General features: G+C 36.5%; 1 protein-coding gene across 9 annotated transcripts in view; it reads left to right on the top strand.

The window, feature by feature from the left end:
- Positions 1–17,001, top strand: part of TRIM23 (tripartite motif containing 23) — a 36,143-nt gene extending 19,142 nt beyond the window's left edge. For 6 of the 9 annotated variants that reach the window (XM_036279134.1, XM_036279137.1, XM_036279142.1 and 3 more), the window contains 5 exons: positions 3,474–3,608; positions 11,622–11,751; positions 12,290–12,400; positions 13,646–13,770; positions 16,492–16,974. In XM_036279134.1, coding sequence (XP_036135027.1) covers positions 3,474–3,608; positions 11,622–11,751; positions 12,290–12,400; positions 13,646–13,770; positions 16,492–16,671 — 681 coding nt within the window. In that variant the 3' untranslated portion in view covers positions 16,672–16,974. Of the gene's footprint in view, positions 1–3,473; positions 3,609–3,836; positions 3,933–7,129; positions 7,196–11,621; positions 11,752–12,289; positions 12,401–13,645; positions 13,771–16,491 lie in introns of those variants that run through there. The other 3 variants (XM_036279135.1, XM_036279136.1, XM_036279143.1) reach the window with 2 other exon arrangements.

Raw genomic sequence — 17,001 nt, 5'->3', positions numbered from 1 at the left:
AGAGACCTGAGTTTCAGCTCCATTGGCCCATCTTCTAAGTTTCTAGCATCTCTCCTTTATTCCCCTATCCCTGGGAATGGTAGCTGTTTCCAACAGTTGCTTTCTCCATGGTACCCCAGAGTTATTTTTATCCTTTCAGCTACCTAGATAATAGCTATACCTTGTTAACAGTTCTTCATATTAAGTTTCTTCTGTTCACATAACTGGTGTGGCTTTTGTCTCCTGATTTGAACCTGAATGATACAGGAAGCATATTTGCCCTACATATTGACAAGATGCATCTTGTTTATCTTTGTATCTCTAAATTCTTTGTACCTGGATTAAAAAAAAGCTTAATAGCCCGGCCAGTGTGGCTCAGTGGTTGAGCGTTGACCCATGCCACCAAGAGGTCACCGGTTTAATTCCCAGTCAGGGCACATGCCCAGGTTGTGGGCCAAATCCCCAGTGGGAGGCATGCAGGAGGTGGCCAGTTGATGTTCTTTCTTATTGATGTTTCTATCTCTTCCTCTCCTTTTCTCTCTCAAATCAATAAAGAAGAAAAAATTTAAAAAGAAATGGCTTAATAAATAATTGTTCAAATGGGTAATCAAGCCACACAGCAAAATCAAAACTGATCATGTCCTAAATCATATTTTCTTGGAAATTTCAAAGTATTTTTATGTTAACTTTATTAAAAAGTATGTTCGTAGTGACTGAAATTTTTAGAAGTTTTTAGACTTTCTGAAGCATAGTGTCACAGTGGCTGGTAATTGTTAATGTTCTGGTATTATCTCACTGTGCTAATTCTAACAAAATTGGGGTCTTTGATTCATTCTTCATATAGACCTGTTAGTTTGTTCTGATTTTTGGGCTATAGAACCTTAACTTCTACCAGTATTCTTTTTAATTTTTATTTATTTATTTTATCTTTGTTGTTGGAAGTATTATAGATGTTCCCCCTTGATCTCCTCTTCCCTGCTCCCACCCTCCTTCTGCCTTCTCTACACTATTGTCTGTATAACCAATGGACACAGACAGTATTTATTTTTATTGATTGATTTGAGAGAGAGAGAGAAAGGGAAAGAGAGAGAAACTTTGATTTGATATACCACTTATTTATGCATTCATTTGTTGATGTTTGTATGTGCCCTGACTGAGGATCAAACCCACAACCTTGGCATATCGGGACGACGTTCTAATCAGCTGAGCTACCCAGCCAGGGCCTACCAGTCTTATGTATTAAAACTTCCTGCCACAGAGATAATTGAACAGAGGAATAAATGGAACATCACACATTTATTAGCAATTTTGAGAACAAAACTTAATCATCCATCTCCTCTAAGTTCAGGCATGATGATAAATGGTGAGGAATTAATCTATTCATATAGCAAATATGTATTTAGGGCCTACTATATGCCATGTACATTCTAGATACATGGGATATATCAGTAAACAAAACAAGCAAAAAGCCATACTCTTGTGGAATTAACATTCTAGCAAGAAGACAGGCAATAAACCACAACCATATCTAAATAAGTAAATTATATACTACATGAAAAAGGGATAAGAGCTAGGGAAAAAAGAAAATGTGTGGAGGTACAGTAGATTGCATTATTAAATAGGGAAGCCCAGCTGGAGTGGTTTAGCGTCATCCTGTTCACTGAAACATTGTCGGTTCGATTTCCGGTCAGGGCACATACATGTGTTGCAGGTTCGATCCCCAGTTGGGGCATGTACGGAAAGCAATGGAGCGATGTTTCTCATATTGATGTTCTCTCTCTCTGTCTTCTTCTTCCCTCCCTTTTTCTCCCTTCCTTTCTCTGTCTTCCTCTCTCTCTAAGCATGTCCTTGGGTGGGGATTAAAAATAGGGTGGCCCGGGTGGTGTGGTTCAGTGGTTGAGCGTTGACCCATGCACCAAGAGGTCGCTGGTTCAATTCCCAGTCAGGGCACATGCCCAGGTTGTGGGCTTGATCCCCAGAGAGGGGCATGCAGGAGGCACCCAATCGGTTTTTTCTCATCGATGTTTCTGTCTCTCTCCCTTTTCCTTCCTCTCTCTAAAATCAATAAAGAAATTATTTTAAAAATATAGTCGGGGTGAACATATATCATTGAGCAAAGATGAGATTTGAGCAAAGACTCAAAGAGTAGGAAGGTGAAAGATAATTGGGAGGAAGACCATTCCAGCTGAGGAAATGATTAGAGTGAAAACCCTAGGGCTCATGCCTGGTGTGCTTGAGGAAGAGCGAAAGAAGCCACTATGGCTAGAATGGAGTAAAGCAAAGGAGGGAGTAATTGAAGCTGAAATTAGAAGTAATAGGGATTATGTGTAAGGAAGGCCTTTGGGCCATTAGGACTTTAGCTTTTGCTGTTTAGAATGGGGAAATCATTGTGGGGTTTTGAGCACAAGAATGACTAGATCTTGTTAAAAGGATCACTCTGGATAATGTGTAAAAAAATAGATCGAAGGAGGGCAAAGATAGAAGGAAAGAGTTCAATGCTTAGGAGGCTGTTGTAGAATTCCAAGTGAGAAAATAGTGGCTAGATTGGTGGCAGTTACAAATGCCAGATTCTGGATATCCAGTAGGATTTGATGACAGGTTGTTAGGGAGGAGATGTCAAGAGTGACTTCAAGGTTTTGTTCTGAGCGACTGGAATAATGGAATTTCTGTCAGCTAATATGAGTATGCAACAATGAATAAAAACTGACAACACCACTGCTGTCATGGAACTTGCATATTTTGGGGAGATCTCTGTCTTATGAAGAATGTATTGGCATATGTATAGAATATCTGGAGGAACACTTGAGAAACTGGAAGAGGAGGCGGCCTGGGGATCTAGAGTGAGAGGGAGGCTCTTCAGAATCTGACATGTAGTCCTTTTTTTGTTCTTCCTTTTTTTTTACCAATATAGTACATCTTAAATTATTTTTTAAATGTTTTAAAGAAGTACAACATACATACAGACATGTGTTCCTAAGTGTTCAGCTGGCTGAATTTTCAGACAGGACATTACTGTCTAAACAGCATTCAAATCAAGTAACAGTGTTACCAGCACCCGGAAACCCCGCAGACTTCCTTCTGATCACACCTGCCCTTTCCCCAAGGATACATTGCTGTACTGTCTTCCAATGCATTTCTTATTTTTGCCTGTTTTGGTGATTAATATAAATAGAATCATACAGTATGAACTCTTTATGTCATTTCTTCTTATACTCTACATTATGTCTGTACAATTTGTATCATGTAATTGTGCCTCATTCTCATAATGATATGTAGTGTTGCATTTGTGAATATACCACAGTTTATTCATTCTTCTGTTGATAGGTTTTTCAATTATTTATTAATACCTGATTACTTTTATCCTCGTCAAGTTTAAATTTTAAGGTAACTTTGAATACTGTAATGTTAAATGATCTTTTTTAGAGTTTTGATGGTATCTCACTTTTCCTTATTTCTTTAACATGTTTACAAAAATACTGTCTTCTCTTTCCTAGGATGATTGTAGAGTTGTCTTGGCAAAACAAGAAATTACAAGGTTACTAGAAACATTGCAAAAACAGCAGCAGCAGTTTACAGAGGTTGCAGATCATATTCAGTTGGATGCCAGCATCCCTGTCACTTTTACAAAGGTAATGTACTGTACTCCATTTTGGTTTCTTTTCTGATGAATCATAATTGCTTACATTCCATGGTAATCAGCTTAAGAAGACAACTAAGAAATTCATGAATCATAGGATTAAAAACAATTGTTATTGGAAAATAGAAAGGGGTATAAGGACTCCCTGTACCCATCACTCACTTTAACAGTTAAAAACGTTTACATTTCACCTCTTATTTCTCTACTCCCTTTTCTGTCGCAGTCTCCCAGGTTATTTTGAAATAAATCCCAACATATTTCATACCAACATCATATCATTTCATCTATGAAACATTTTCAGGTATATTTCTAAAAGGTAAGGACTCTTTTTGAAAAGATAAAATACTGTTATTGCACCTAAAACACTTAATAATAAATCTCTAATATTATTCATTATCCAGCTAATACTCAGATTTCCCAGATTGTTAAAATATTTTTAAGTTGTTTTTTTTTTTTTTGAGACAGAATCCAAATAAGGCCTGTACTTGTTAGATATATTTGATCTCTTTTACAGTGGATTTTCCTTATTTAAAAAGGTTTATGTGTTCCATTTTACTTTCTATTTTTAGGGACTGTTTTCTTAAAATTTAATATTGTTTTATAATTATATGAAACATTTACATGGTCCAGAGTCAAATCTACAAAGCAAGATTCATTCAGAGCAATGTAGCTTCTATCCTGGCCCCTCTACCCTTTTCCTCCTCTCCCCATAGAAAACCATTAAGAATTTTTTCTGACTTTTATTAATCATTTAAAAATATATAGAGAAATATTTTTACATATTTATCTGCACACTCCCTACATTTAAAGGTAAAATACCTTACATATTTCTCCACCTTGCCCTTTTCACTTCAGTGTAATACCTTGGAGAACACTCCATAGCAGTATACAGTGACATTTTCTGTTCCTTTTTATAGCTGCAAGATACTTTATTGTGAGGATGTACCACTTTTTTTTTTTATTATGCTAAAAAACACATAATATAAAATTTACCATCTTAACCATTTTTAAATGATCAGTTTAATATTGTTAAGTATAGGGTCTCCCAAAAAAATGTACACAGAATATCTGTAGATTCTGTTACATTTTGAAAATCAAATGTATTTTAATAAACATTTGCTTTATAATTATTGAAAGTTGTGTATACATTTTTTGGAACACCCTATACATTCACATTGTGTGGAACAGATCTCCAGAAATTATTTATCTTGCAAAACTGAAACTCTGTGCTTTATAAACAGTAACTCCCCTTTTCTCCCACCTTACCAACTCCTGGTAACTTTCTGTTTCTTTGAATTTGACTACTCTAGTTACTTCATGTAAGTGGAATCATATACTATTTATCTTTTTGTGTTTGGCTTATTTTATTTAGCACAGTGTCCTCAAAATTTATCAATGTTGTGTAGAATGTGACAGAATTGTTTGCATATATCACATTTTGTTTATCCCTCGAAGGACATCAGGATTACTTCTTCTTGGCTATTGTGAATAGTGCTTCTTTGAACACAGAGAGCAAATATCTCTTTGAGATCTTGTTTTCAGTTCTTTTTGTTTTTTAAAGGTGGTTTTATTTGTTTGTTTATTTATTTATTTATTTATTTATTTATTTATTTATTTGGTACGTGCCCCTACCAGGAACCGAACCCAGGACTCCCTGGTCCGCAGGCTGATGCTCAACCGCTTAGCCAAACTGGCCAGGGCACTTTCATTTCTTTTGTATATATATCCAGCGGGAGATTACTGGATAGTTAAATTTTAATTTTAAATTTTAATTTTCTGAGAAAATGCCATACTGTTTCCCATAGTGGCTGCACCATATTATAATCCACCAGCAGTGCACAGGGTTCTAATGTCTTTACTTTTTTTACTGACACTTGTTATCTTTTAGTTTTTGGATTTTGTTTTTTGGTGTTTTTTTTTACAGTAGCCATCTTAATGGGTGTGAGGTGATACCTCATTGTGGTTTTGATTTGCATTTCTCTGATGATTAGTGAATTATGCTTTTTGGTCATCTAATACCTTCTTTGGAGAAATTTTGTGTAAGTCCTTTGCCTGTTTTTTAATTGAGTAATTTGATATTTTGTTTTTGAGTTGTAGGAGTTCTTCATTTATTTTGGATATGAATCCATTATCAGATATGATTTGCAAATATTTTCTCCCAATACCTAGGTTGCTTTTTCACTCTATTGACAGTATCCTTGGATTCATAAATGTTTTTAAGATTAATACAGTCTGATTTATCTGTTTTTGCTTTTGCTGACCACACTTTTGGTGTCATCTTGAGGAAATCATTGCCAAATCCAATGTCATGAAGCTTTTCTCCGATGTTTTCTTTTAGGAGTTCTACAGTTTCAATTCTCATGTTTAGGCTTTAATCTATATAGTTATAATCCAACTATTTATAATTGTATCTTCTTTGTTAATTTACCTTTTTATCATTATATAAAGACCTTTTGTGTCTCTTATAATGGTTTCTGACTTAAAGTCTATTTTGTCTGATAGGATAGCCATCCCTGCTCTTTTGGGTATGATTTGCATGGAATACCTTTTTCCATGCTTTCACTTTGAGCCTGTATATGTCATTAGATATAGAGTGAGTTACTTGTAGATAGCATATTGTTGGATCTTGTCTTTTTATCCATTTAGTCAAACTATATCTTTTGATTGGGGTGTTAACCATTAATATTTAAAGTAATTATTGATAATAAGGACTTACTGTTGCCATTTTGTTATTTTCTGTATGTCTTGTAGCTTTTTTGTGTCTCTTCTTTCCTCTCTTACTATCTTCTTTTGTATTTTAATTGTTTTGTAGTGACATGGTGTGATTTCCTTCTCATTCTTTTTCTGTATATTCTATGGTTTTGTAATTACAATGGTAAACACATTGTAATTGTGGTTACCATTGTAATTACATAAAACATCCTAATTCTAACATTCTATTTTATTTTTTAAAGATTTTTTCTTTATTGATTTTAGAGAAAGAAGAAGGGAGAGGGAGAGACAGAAACATCAATGAGGGAGAACATTGATTGGCCGCCTCCTGCGGCATATGCCCCCCACTGGGGATCAGGCCACAACCTGGGCATGTGCCCTGACCGGGAATCAAACCTGCAACCTCTTGGTGCATGGGTTGACGCTCAACCACTGAGCCACACTGGCTGGGCTAACATTCTATTTTAAACTATAACATTTAAATTTCAATTGAATACAAAAACCCTACTTCATCCCCTACATTTTGTTATTGATGTCACAAATTACATCTTTATAAATTTCATACCTATTGACAGAGGCTTACAGTTTAAATTTTTTCTCTTTTATTTTTCAATTACATTCAATATTATTATTATTTAATATACTTCTAATGATTTTTTAGCTTTTGTTTTTCTGGGAAAGTCATATTTTCCTTCCTTTTTAAAGGACAGTTTTGGCATATATAGCATTTATGGTTGAGAGCTTTTCTTTTTCTTTTTAATATAATTTTTTAAAGTTTACATTAGTATTATTCTATATTAGTTTCAGATGTACAGCAAAGTGGCTAGAAAATCTTGTACTCTGGAGAGTGGTTCCCCGATGCTTCAGGTACCCACCTGGCCCGACAAATATTTATCATGATATTATTGACTGTATTCCCCATGCTGTGATCTGCATCTCTATGACTGTTCTGTAACTTCCAATTTGTACTGCTTAATCCCTTCACCTTTTCCACCCAGGCCCCTAACCCCCTTCCCTCTGACAACTGTCAGTCTGTTCTGACAGGTTATTTATTTATTTTTCTTTCTTTCAACTCTTTGAATATATTCTCCCACTTCTTTCTGGACTCCAAACTTTCTGCTGAGAAATCAGCTGATAATCTTATGGAATCTGCCTTGTATGCGTTGAGTCATTTTTCTCTTGCCACTTGTAATATTCTCTGTTTGTCTTTGACTTTTTTTTTATTTTTTTTTATCCTCACCCGAGGACATTTTTCCATTTTTTGTTCAGGTAGAGTGGGAGGGAGAGAGAGGAACAGAGAGAGAGAGAGAAACATCGATGTGAAAGGAACACATCGAGTGGCTGCCACCCGCACAACCGACCAGGGCCGGGGACAAACTGCAACCGAGGTACGCGCCCTTATCGGGAACCGAACCCGGGTCTCTCTGGACCACAGGCCGACGCTCTAACCGCTGAGCCAAACCGGCCAGGGCTGTCTTTGACTTTTGATAATAATGTGTCTCACTGTGGATCTCTGGTTTTACCCTAGATAGGATGCATTGAGTTAGAATTTTTATGTCCATTCCTCTCCTTAGATTGGGCAGTTTTCAGCCATTATTTCTTCAAGTAAGCTCTCTCTGCCCCTTCTTTTTCTGGGACTGTCATAATGCGTATATTGGTCTCCTTGCTAGTGTCCCATAAGTCCCTTAGGCTTTCTTTACTCTTCTTGACTCATTTTTCTTTTTTCTCCTCTAACTTGATGATTTCATATTACTTACCATTAAGTTGGTGATTCTTTCTTCTGCCTGATGAAGTATACTATTGAAACTCTCTAGTGAACTTTTTCAGTACAGTTATTGTATTTTCAGCTCCAGAATTTTAGCTTTTGAAATTTCTATCTCTTTATTGATACTCTCATTTTGTCCATTCTTTTTTCCCCCCTGATTTTATTTATTGTCTCTGTTTCTTTTAACTTATTAAGCATCTCTATTACAGGTATTTTAAATTCTTTGGTAACTCATAGATCTGAATTTTTTTTCAGGGTCAGTTTTTGGAATTTTACTTTATTCCTTTGATTGGGTCATGTTTACTTGTTTCTTCCTTTCTTTTCTTTCTTTCTTATTTTTTTTTTTTGTTAATCATCACCCGTGGATGTTTTTTCCATTGATTTTTAGAGAGAATGAAAGGGAGGGAGGGAGAGAGAGAGAAGGAGAGAGGAAGAGAAGGAGAGACACAGAAACATTGATGTGAGACAGACAACATTTATTGGTTGCTTCCAACATGACCAAACCGGGGCCAGAGACTGAACCCAAAGCCCAGGTACATGCTTTTGACTGGAATCAAACTCAAGACCCTTTGGTCTGCGAGCCAACTCTCTAACCAGTGAGCCAAACCGGCCAGGGCATTTCTGTTTCTTTCATGCCTCATCCTATTTTGTTGAGATTTGGGCATTTGAATAAACAACTTCCTCTCCTAATCTTCATGAATGGGCTTTGAGCCTGGAAGACCTTCCCTCAAGCTAGAGATTCTAGAATTCTCAAACTTTTCCTGGGGTTTATCTTCTCATAGCTTGTGTGTGTGCTTATACCTGCCTCAAATTCCCTAAGCAACTTGCCCCTACCTTTTCTCAGAAGCCAGTAATCTCTCATTCTTCCTGCACAACAGCAGCTCCCATGTGCCATGCCCTTGCCTCTGTTTCTAGGGACTTTCAAATTATGCTGTTGGTCATCCTTAAGGGGTCCAAGTTCGTTGAGACAAGTAACCAGTCTCTGTCTAAGGCAGCCCCCAGATAAGCCAGAACATTGGACACTCAGTAAAAGCTTATGTTTCTGACCTGATATGGGAGCCTGGATGTGAGTTTTCCTCCTAGTTGCATTGTGCTCTACCAGGTTAGGCAGGGGCATGGATGGGTGTGCAGAATTCTGTCAATTTCCCTGCCACTTTTGTTGGAATCCCTTCTTATTTTTATGTTGGCCTGGGTGTTTAGCTTTACAGCTGGTCTCTAGATTTCTCACAAAAATGTTCTGGTCCATATATTGCTTTAATTGTGAGGGTTGGGACTCGACTGAAGTGTATATTTAGGAGGCATAATCATAGATGGTACTTGAAGCATATGGAATAAATGAGAATATGTAGATGAGAAACAGGCCTCATACAGACTCTCAAGCATACCAATATTTAAAAGGAAGGTAAAAGGGAAATGAGAAGCATCCAAAAAGGTGGGATAAAAACCAGGACACTGTTGTATCATAAAAGGGTGCTAAACTGAGGAGACAAAATGATAATTACGGACATTTATATGGTGCTTATCATATGCCAGAAGCTGTTGTAAGGACTTGTACATGTTTTTTTTTTTTTTTTTCCTTTGCTGATTTTTTTTTTCTTTTTATAAAATTTATAGTTTTTAAAAAATTTTTATTTATTTATTTTTGTTACAGATGTTTCTCCTTTTCCCCCCACTGATACCCTCCTCCCCAACCCTCCCCGCCCTGTCCCCAGGTTTGTTGTCCATGTCCCTTGTTCATGCACACATGCATGTAAGTTCTGTGGTTTATCTCTTCCCCTCACCCCCTCTTCTGGGGATTTTCAGTCTGTACCCCACTTCCACGTCTCTGGGACTACCCCTCCTTTGATGATTTTAAAGAGAGAGGAAGGGAGAAAGAAATATTGAAAGAGAGAACATTGATTGGCCGCCTCCTGCATGTCCCCCACTGGGGATTTGGCCCACAACATGGGCATGTGCCTCGACCAGGAATCGAACCTGCAACCTCTTGGTGCATGGGTCAACGCTTAACCACTGAGCCACACTGGCCAGGTAGGACTTTTACATGTGTTTAAAAAAAAAGTCCTTGCCCAGCCAGTGTGGCTCAGTGGATTGAGTGTCGCCCCATGGATTGAGAGGTCCTGGTTCGTTTCCTGGGCAGGGCACATGCCCAGGTTGTGGGCTCGATCCCCAGTGGGGGTGTGTGTGCAGGAGGCAGCCAATCAAATGTTTCTCTCTCACATCGATGCTTCTATTTATCCCTTCTTTTCTCTCTAGAAAATCAATAAAAACATATTTAAGTATTTTCTAAAAAATAAAATAATCCTTGCAAAAATTGTGTACGTTTGGTATTATTTTAATATTTGATTTATAGATGAGGGAAGTGAGGCAGAGAGGTTATGCAGCTAGTAATATGTATATTCATTACAAGTATATTCATTGTTCATTCTTTGTAATATAAAAAATTCAGAGATGATCTAACATCTGTCAGTGGGGATTGGTTAAATCTTGGTTCATGGAATATAGTGAAGCAATTGAAAGAAAAATGTAGGGCTTTATGTTTTGAAATGAAATGATTCCATATATACTGTTGAGTTTAAGTTAGTTGCAGGTGTGCATGGGTTTTAATTCTTTTTTCTTTTTTTTTTTTTTTTTATCCTCACCGAAGCTTTTTCCTTTTTTTCAGGTATGGGGGAAAGAGAAATTGGAGAGAGGAACATACGATGTGAAAGGAACCTTGCTTGCAACCGCACACCCCAGGGCGGGAAAACTCAGCCAGGACTCCTTAGAGGGAACGCTCTCCAGCGCAGGACGCCTAAGCACTGAGCAAACGCCAGGTCTAATTTTTTAAGTCGCGACAGCGCTTCGCTACGGTTTTTCAAATGCTATACTATACACTGGAAAATGCATATATTTGACTAATTGACTTATTGACTTTTCAAATCTATTATTAAAAGCCGCTAAGAGTGAGAAGTTGAAGTGTCGTGCGAGGACGACTGTGTGTATATAAAGAATCCTACTTCGTGGAAATTCATTTATCGCAGTAGAGTCTGAAACTGATTAACCGCGGTAAACGAGGGCCGACTGTATATTTGTTTTGTTTTTATATATCAGCCGTTATGTGCATAGGAAAGTGTCTGGCGGAATGTACATAAAATTGTTAACTGGATATTTCTGGGAAGTGAGCAGCAATTTTCATTTAAATTTATATGTTTGTTAATATATTTAACACACCATAACAAACCTTATTTAACGAAGATTCAGTTAAGCTAGAAAATCTGGAGAAATTAAATGGAGATATATATATATATATATTTTATTTATACAAAAACAAAGTAGTCAGTTTTAATAAGGGATTTAGCAATACGGAGTGATTCTTTTCTCAGAAAATCAGATTCAGGGTATTTTAGGGAATACAACTCAGATTTCAGTGGTTGAGGAATGAGTAGGGGAAAAGGGAATAATTAATGATATTTTATAAATAAAAGTATAAATCTTAATGCTTTCTAACTCCATATCAAAATTAAAAGATTAAATTTTTTATAATTATAGGACAATAGAGTTCACATTGGACCAAAAATGGAAATTCGAGTTGTTACATTAGGATTAGATGGTGCTGGAAAAACCACTATTCTGTTTAAGTTAAAACAGGATGAGTTTATGCAGCCTATTCCAACAATTGGTAAGTATGAGTGTTGCTTTTTACCTTAATGGATATTTTATTAAGAAACCCTAGCTTACAGCTCAGTTTGGGGATCTTATTTTATGCCAGTCTGGCATGGAGATGGGCTTTTTTTCTGGCTCTAAGACACTAGCATTTCAGAGGAAAATTGCAAGATTCAGTGGCTGTTTGATTGAAATGTGGATGGTGGGATTAGGAAGGAGTAGGGTATTGGTAGGACATTTGGAAGGAGTAAAGGTTTGGGGACCTGGCTGAGGGTTAGGGTAAGAGAGTAGTAGTGGTGCATAGTTGGCAGATATTTGGGTTTCAATGTCCTAAGGGCCCTGGTGAAGCTTTAGAGGGCTAACAGCTGATAAAGGTATGCATTCCATTCCCCACATGGGGTTATTAGCAGTGGAGTTGGGTGGGCAGCAGTAGATATTGTCGTATGAAGATAATTAGTAAGTCACAATTATAAACAGGGAGTTGCATTGTTTTTGGTGTGTCACTCACTGTAAATATGAGTTCAGTATTAAAGTAACTTTTTTGTTTTAAACAGGTTTTAATGTGGAAACTGTTGAATATAAAAATCTAAAGTTCACTATTTGGGATGTAGGTGGAAAACACAAGTTAAGACCATTGTGGAAACATTATTACCTCAATACCCAAGGTAAGAGGGGAAACAATGACACCTTAAGTGTTCATATTTTTAGGATGCCAATTTTCATTATATTGATTTAATTAGCAAAGCTGATATTTAAGTGTTTTTTAAATACTGACTATATCTTTAAATATTGGTGGCCAGCCTCACATTATTTTAAAAAATGAAGGTGTAAAGACTGGGATATACACTTTGGTATATTTCATGAAAAACCATAATTATAGCATAAAAACAATACCTAGCTTAGATATGTGGGTAGTCAAGAGTACTTACCTCTTGCTGCTCAGAACAGTTAAATTATATTATTCGTGTCATGAGTATGATTGCTGGCAGTGTTAGGGAGTATAGTAGAATTTGTGGTGTATGGTTCAGCTTATTAATTTAATTCACATTTTTTCCATTATAATATCTTAATAGCTTCATTTCCATTCACAGTTGTTATCTGCAGAAGAATCTGCAGTGGTTTGCTTTTGACCAAACTGTGTTACATCATGTATATTCCACCTAGCATTTCCTCACACGTGGGCCCCATTCTACGCTTTTGCCTCCTGTACTCCAACATGAAGCTTACGTTTATGCCACCTGTTCCATATGTCATCCTCCTTTCCACCCAGAAGAGAGACTAGATGATTATTTTTACTTTGGGATATTTTATATTGAGTTTAATATGAGCCAGTGATTAATGGAAACAAGGAATTTCGATCATGAGGAATGGTTAAAAGTCTGAAGATGTTTAGCTACCTATAAGGTAGCTAGAGAGATTTCAAAAGAGTATCAATTCAGTAGATGTGTACTAAGTTTCTACTGGGTATTTTGAGTACAATCTATGTGGAAAGTGCTGTGCTAGGCACCTAGAAAGAGTACTTTGGAGAGAGAAAGATGATGATTTACTTATTTTTAAAGGACTATCTTTTGGTACAGGAGTAATCAAAGAACAAGTAGCATCAGTAGGTAGATTATGAGAGGTACATTTTTATTCATTAGGAGAAAATATTAATTGATAAACACAGCAATCTGTGTTTGGTGTAGGGCCAGTGTAAGTTTTGTTATAGATGGGGAAATGAAAGCTGAAAAGTTATGTGACCTGTTTGAGATCATACCATTAATTATTGCTCCTATAATAATAGGCAGCCTTTCTGTAAAAATAGTAATGGTAGACTACCCATAATATAATAATGAGAGCATTAAAATATTTGGTCCATTTACTGAAACTTAACAGGTAACTAATAGAAATCTTTGTCCTTTTATTGGTAGCTGTTGTATTTGTTGTTGATAGCAGTCACAGAGACAGAGTTAATGAAGCACACAGTGAACTTGCAAAGTTGTTAACAGAAAAAGAACTCCGAGATGCTTTGCTTCTGATTTTTGCTAACAAACAGGTAACCCATTTGTATTTCAGAATACTTATTTTAGTAGTTGTGTGCATTTCACATCATAAGGTAGCTGGAAATATTTCAAAACAGAAATAGTTAATAGATATTTACAAAGTTTCTGCTATATATTCTGAGTGCAATCTATGTGGAAAGTGCTGTGCTTTGTACCTTGGAGTATTCGAAAAGAAATTAGTTAATGCTGTCTGGTAATTCCAGTGTATGTAAGTAAACATGTAAGTGAATAGAAGAAAATTGTTAAATAACTTCAGTAACATTAACAAAGTTATGGCAAATCAGAGCGTAGTTCTAAAGGTGACATCTTATAAGATTTATAAAAAATGTAGAATTTGGATTGAAATTATAAACTGAAATTGTGGATAAGACTTTGAATCAGTTTGTGAAGGAAAGGACATTTTAGGCAGAGAGAAATAAAAGCATTAGGTTTGTTGTTGTTGTTACTCCTCACCAGAGGATATTTTTCTAGTAATTCTTAGGTAGAGTGGAAGGGAGGGAGCGGGAGAGAGACACACACATCAATTGGTTGCCGCCCGCAAGACCCTGACCAGGGCCTGGGATCGAACCTACAACCCAGATACATGCCCTTGACCAGGAATTGAACCCGAGACCCTTCAGTCTGCAGGCTGACGCTCTAGCTGCTGATGAGCCAAACTGGCCAGGGCAACATTAGTATTTTTAGGGAGCATCCAGTGGACCTAATATGTGAGGAGCTAGGTAGAGGATGAAAAAAATCTAGAATAATAGATGAGGCCACATTGTGAATACCTGACAGGACTATTCTGAAACATTGAGGTTTTATTCTGTGAACAAAGGAGAACTATCAGAAGGTTTTTGGATTAGTTGGTTATAAGATCACATCAGTGTTTTAAGACCAATCCTGGGGTACATGTAGAATTAATCAGGGGCAAGGGACTAGAAACAGGAAGATGCAATAATTCAAGTGAGAGAGTTAACAAGATCCCTGTTTAGAGGAATAGATAGGTGGAAACAGACTGAAGACATTTTATGATGGTAGAATTGTTAGAATTTGGTGACTGAATGAGGAGGATGAAGGACAGGGAGTAGCAGAAGATTCCTAGATCTCAAACCTAAGTTTCTAGGAGGATCAAATGGTTTAAGTGCAACAGAATGGCTTAGATGTCATAAGGAGTAGTAGAATGAAGAATATAGGATTTTCCTCTAAATTAAAGAAAAAAAAGGGCCAATAAAAGCTGATATGCTTTGCTGTACTTATGCTTAAAGACATACAAATAAGACAAAGTGAAATACCATTTTCCAACTATCATACTGTGAAAGACAAAAATCTTTGATAATCGTCAGACTCACATACACTGTGGTGTGGTTATTAAACTAAGACATTTTCGCCTTGGCCAGTTTTGCTCAGCGGTTAGAGCGTCAGCCTGCGGTCTGGAGAGACCCAGGTTCGGTTCCCGCGAAGGGCACGTACTTCGGTTGCAGTTTGTCCCCGGCCCTGGTTGGTCGTGCGGGTGGCAGCCACTCGATGTGTCCCTTCACGTCGATGTTTCTCTCTCTCTCTCCTTTCCTCTCTCTCTCCCTCCCACTCTATCTGTACAAAAAATGGAAAAATATCCTCGGGTGAGGATAAAAAAAAATAAAAAATAAAAATAAACTAAGACATTTTCTTAGAGGGCAATATGGCAATACCTGTCAAAGTTTTAGATGCATAGAGCCTCTTACCCTGTAATATATCCAGCAGACAAATATCCTAAGGTTGTTTTATAGATACTTTTGCAATTATATGCTTGTGTAAGAGTGTGTGTGTGTGTGTGTGTAGTTGTAATAGCATGTAAACACACAACTTTACTCTAGAACTGGTAAAGAAAATTACGTTGCACCTACACAGTGGAATGCAATTTAGATGTTAAAAATAATGTGGAAAATCTGTTTGTCTTGATAATGGAAAGATATCTTTATTCAACATCTGCATTATTGAGTTAAAAAACAAACAAACTAGAGTATGTTCCTATTTGTGTTCATTTGCATGAATGTCCATGGAAATTTTCTGGAAAATTATGAGTGATTATTACTGGTGGTTGCTTCTGAGAAGTAGGGATGTTCAGAATAGTAGTTTAATAAACTTCATTTTATAAACCCCATGAATAAGCTATTTTAAAATTATATACACATTAATTTTTCTTTTAAATTGATGCATTATAATGACTCAGGCAGTATCTTTCATTTAGGCTGCATGGCTTATTTTTTTCGTTTTTAAATATTTTTATTGATTTTTAGAGAGAGGAATGGAGAGGGAGAGAGAGATAGAAACATCAATGAGAGGGAACACTGATTGACCATGTCCTGCATGCCCCTGACTGGGGATCTGGTCCACACGTGGGCATGTCATGTGCCCTGACCAGAAATCGAACCAGCGACCTCTTGGTGCATGGGTCGATGCTCAAACACTGAGCCACACTGGCCGGGCCAGGCTGCATGACTTTTGATATCATTGTGAGGCTATTCTTGTAAACAATATATAATATAAATAAGTAAATTATTTTAACCAAAACTGATTTTTTTCTAGTTTTATTAATCTCAGAATAATTACTGAAAGATGAATCTAGGCTTTTAGATTAGGCTTTGGTTAGAATGGTACCAATAGAATTCTTTATAAATAGTAATAATTAGAAAAGTAGTAATATTGATGGACTGATTAGAAAAAATTCTGATGTGTATTTACTTACCTTGCAGGATGTTGCTGGAGCTCTTTCAGTAGAAGAAATCACTGAACTTCTCAGCCTTCATAAACTGTGCTGTGGCCGGAGTTGGTATATCCAGGGCTGCGATGCTCGAAGTGGTATGGGACTGTACGAAGGGTTGGACTGGCTCTCACGGCAACTTGTGGCTGCTGGAGTATTGGATGTTGCTTGATTTTAAATGCAGCAGTTGTTTTAGGTTTTGTGGTTAAGTTATTTTGCGTATAATATGTTGTAAGAAATTCTACATCTCAACGATAGTTAATTTAGGATAAGTATATGAGGAGTCTTGGATTGGTAATTCAGTACAATATTGCTTTAAAAAATTATTCTGTAGCAAAATTTAAATATCTGATTGAGAAGATTAAATGGAATTAAATAGGGATTTCTTGAGTTTACATTTTTAAAAATGTACATTATTTGAGTTTTTCAGTTTATATATGACCCTTATATTGAGAAAGAAATAGAGTAAGTGAAGGTTTATTCTTTTTGTTGTTGTTATTCC

The sequence above is a fragment of the Molossus molossus genome, unplaced genomic scaffold (genome assembly GCF_014108415.1).
Source record: "Molossus molossus isolate mMolMol1 unplaced genomic scaffold, mMolMol1.p scaffold_m16_p_3, whole genome shotgun sequence".
NCBI lineage: Eukaryota > Metazoa > Chordata > Mammalia > Chiroptera > Molossidae > Molossus > Molossus molossus.
This window is presented reverse-complemented; position numbering and strand designations above follow the sequence as displayed.